General features: G+C 58.7%; 1 protein-coding gene across 1 annotated transcript in view; it reads right to left on the bottom strand.

Moving 5' to 3' along the window:
- LOC102437016 (putative uncharacterized protein CCDC197) overlaps positions 1-3,416 on the bottom strand; it is a 10,351-nt gene extending 6,935 nt beyond the window's left edge. The window contains exons 1-3 of the mRNA XM_023764103.1: positions 3,316-3,416; positions 1,706-1,796; positions 554-724 (exon numbers count right to left, since the gene is read on the bottom strand). Of these exons, the coding sequence (XP_023619871.1) occupies positions 554-724; positions 1,706-1,796; positions 3,316-3,416 (363 nt within the window). The remainder of the gene's footprint in view (positions 1-553; positions 725-1,705; positions 1,797-3,315) is intronic.
- Positions 3,417-3,632: the final 216 nt, after the last annotated feature.

The raw sequence follows: 3,632 nt of genomic DNA, 5'->3' as shown, positions 1-3,632 counted from the left end.
GCCCACATGCGGCTTCTTTTGGCCCCCTTCAGTGTGGCTCTTCCCACAAAAAGACCCCGTGCGGGCGCGCACGTACAGTGCGATTGAAACTTTCGTGGCCCATGCGCAGAAGTCGGTATTTTGTGGAAGAGCCACACTCAAGGGGCCAAAGAGCCGCATGTGGCTCGCGAGCCGCGGTTTGCCGAGCCGCAGTTTGCCGACCACTGAAGTGGCTAAGTTGCATGGTCCCCATCTGACAGATGAAGGAACTGAGGCTCCGTGTAGGTGCAGACTTGCCCAGGGTCCTGCATCTAGAAAGGCTGAGCTGGGATTTGAACCCCAGGCTGTCTGAGTCCAGAACTTGTGGCTTTTCTACCACAAAGAGCACTTGTGAGCATAAGCCGAGCCTCAGGAGGAACCCCAAGCCAGCCAGCGGAAGGGCAGAGGAAGGGATACAGAGCAGGTCTCTGGAGTGACAGCCCCACCACTGCTTCCGGGGTGGGGAGGGAGGGGGGCCCTAGGACCCCCGCTCTCTGGGCCAGTGGGGACGGGCCAGGCTGTAGGCAGCTGTTACCGGAATAAGAGCTCGATGGCTTTCCTCCAGGGACTCCAGGCTCTGGTGGACGGCCTGGCTCATCTTGGAGAAGGCCTCCAGGTGCTGCTGGATGTCCTGGCTGACGGTGAAGAGCTTCCCATAATGCTCCACCAGGGCCTCCACCAGGGCCTCCTCCTGGGCCTCCTCCATCTCCTGCCCTTCATTGTAACCTATGGAGACAGTGCTGTGGGGGGTGGGTGGGCAGGAGAGCTGGCCCTCACCCGCCCCTTCAGTGGGTGATGCTAATAAGGTAGATGGGGCTTCTGCTGCCGCCCCAGAACTCCAGCTGGGCTCCATCCCCAGTAGGGAGCCTGCAGGAGGCAGCCAATCCATGACTCTCATCATTGATGTTTCTCTCTCTCTCTCTCCCTCTCCCTTCTTCTCTGAAAAAAATAAAAATAAAAACAAAAACGTGTTTGTCTTCCCTTGCCTTTCCTAACAAGTTTTCAGCACTGTAACAGTGGATTTTGGTATAAATCAGGATAAAACAAAACAAGATACAAAAACCCATTCAGCTGTCTGTGTAATTTTAGTTGATAATAGCAAAACACAAACACAAACCAAAGACAAACAAAAGACTAGGAACAGTAGCTCACAGTGACTGGGTGCTAGCTAAATGCCGGGCCCAGGGTACATGCTTAGGAAAGAGGCGTTCATCTAGTCCACACAACTGCTGCTATTCCCATCGTACAGATTCAGAAACCAAGACCTGAGAACCTACCACAGGCCACATGGTCAGTGCTGGCAGGCCTGGGCCCTCAGGCAGGCTGGCTCCGCACCGGGCCCTCCTCAAACACCGGGGCATCGGCCTCCATGGATCACCCTCCCGAGATGAGCTAGACTCGCAGCGGTTCTCAACCTGTGGGTCGCGGCCCCTTTGGCGGTCGAACGACCCTTTCACAGGGGTCGCCTGAGACCATCCTGCATATCAGATATTTACATGATGATTCATAACAGTAGCAACATTACAGTTATGAAGTAGCAATGAAAATAATTTTATGGTTGGGTCACAACATGAGGAGCTGTATTTAAAGGGCCAGAAGGTTGAGAACCACTGAGCTAGAGGCTCAGTGAGGCCACACACTGTGCTCCACTCCTGAGCCTAGGAAGTGGCCACACACAGGAAGCTACATACGTACCCTTGGGGATTTTCTCAAGGACCTTAATGAGATAGTCTTCAAAAAGCTTGTACTTCTCCACCTTTCTCTTCAGCTTCCTCTGCCTGTGGGGACATTGCAGGGACGGTGTGAGCCAGACAGGAGGCTGTGGTTGGGAGGCTCCCAGATCCTGACCCCTTGCAGGGCCACCCTCTGTGGTCCCCTGCTCAGAGCGGTGCCGGCCGTCCACTCCCCCCGCCCCCCATCAGTGGGCCACTGACTTCAGTCTGTCCACTCCATTTTACTGCTGAGCCAACCGAGCTGCAAAGAGGTCAGAGAGGCGCCTGAGGTGGGTGAGGTAGGGCCCCGGGGAGCGAAGCCAGAATATTCCGGCTTGGGGGTCGACAGTGCCTCTCCTGGAGGCTGAGCAGGTGCTGGGTGGCTTAAGCTCCTATCAGCCGGAGACCTGGCAGGTGTTATACCTGTCTGTGCCCATCTGGGATGGGGGCGTGAGAGACCCTCCCCCACAGGCTGGCCGGGACTGTGCCTGGGGATCCTAGCACCTCAGAAGCACCCAGTCTGAGGTCAGGAACCCAGCACCCCCGGAGGGAAGAGGGCCACACGCTGCCGCCCAGCTGTGTCTGACTCTCAGGGGATCCCAAAGCAAGATGAGTCTCCACTCTGGGCCTAGTCAAGGTCAACAGTCAAGGGCAGAGGGCAGAGTAGGGCCTGCCCGGCCAGCGGGCTGAGCCGACAGTGGGGGGGAGAGTATCTCTGAGTGACAGTAGAGTGATCCATGGCAGGCCTCTCTGCCTCTCAGGCCCCATGTTCTCCTCCACACGGTCCTGAAAAGTGCAGGAGAGACTTACCTTTTCCTGCAACTAGCACGCGGGGCCCTATGAGCCACGGTGCTAAACCTCCTGGGGCCGGGAAGCCCTTCTAGAACCTGATGAAGGGGTTGGACCTTTCATCCCTAAAAATTGCTCAGAAACACCCATTTGCTTCTAATCCAGGCCTGAAATCCAAGGGCCCCCTGGGAGGCGAGGACCCAGGGTCTCCACTCAGAGCCAGACGGCAACCTCGCAGGCTGATTTTAGAGGGGCTGGGCCAACAGGTGCACAGGATGGCACCCACAGCCCTGACTCTGTGGTGGGGACCCTGCCTCCGTGATGGGGATCCTGCCTCCGTGATGGGGGACCCTGCCTCCGTGATGGGGGGTCCTGCCTCCGTGATGGGGATCCTGCCTCCGTGATGGGGGACCCTGCCTCCGTGATGGGGGGTCCTGCCTCCGTGATGGGGATCCTGCCTCTGGATGGGAATCCTGCCTCCGTGATGGGGGCCCTGCCTCTGTGATGGGGATCCTGCCTCTGTGATGGGGATCCTGCCTCCGTGATGGGGGGTCCTGCCTCTGTGATGGGGGTCCTGCATATGGAGGGCTGAGACTTGCCCAGGGTCTCAGGTCAAAGGACGGTAGCCAGCCCCTCCACCCCCCTCGCCTCAGCTGCCCCCCCCCCTTTACTTCCAGGCCTCACTCTACTCCTCCATTTCCTGGCCTGGCATTTTAGCTCAGTCCCAGCCACTCAGCCCACAGCAGGCGGCTCTGGGGATGAGGTTGGGGCCTGGTGGGGCCTGGAAAACTCGTACTTGGCCTGGAGCTGGCAGAGTTCCTGTAACAACACCTGCAGGTATCTGTCCGTGTCGCCGTTGCCAGTACTGCTCGGGCCGGACGCCTGGCCCGTGTCCATGGCCCCTGGCATTGCCCCTCACCACGCCAGGCCGCTCTGGAGGACGAGGGTCATGGGGGCCAGGCAGGAAGGTGACGGCCACACGCAGGGCAGCAGCCTTGGTCTTCTGGTGGTCCCGACAGTCCTCGGTGGCCAGGGTACACTCCCACTTCACAGAAAGGGGAAACAGGCTCAGAGGGGTCGGTGCCCAGCTCAAGGACACACAGTAGGACTGGA

This window comes from Myotis lucifugus, unplaced genomic scaffold (assembly GCF_000147115.1).
Source record: "Myotis lucifugus unplaced genomic scaffold, Myoluc2.0 scaffold_316, whole genome shotgun sequence".
Lineage (NCBI taxonomy): Eukaryota > Metazoa > Chordata > Mammalia > Chiroptera > Vespertilionidae > Myotis > Myotis lucifugus.
Note: the sequence above shows the minus strand (reverse complement) of the source record. Positions and strands in the feature narration are given on the sequence as shown.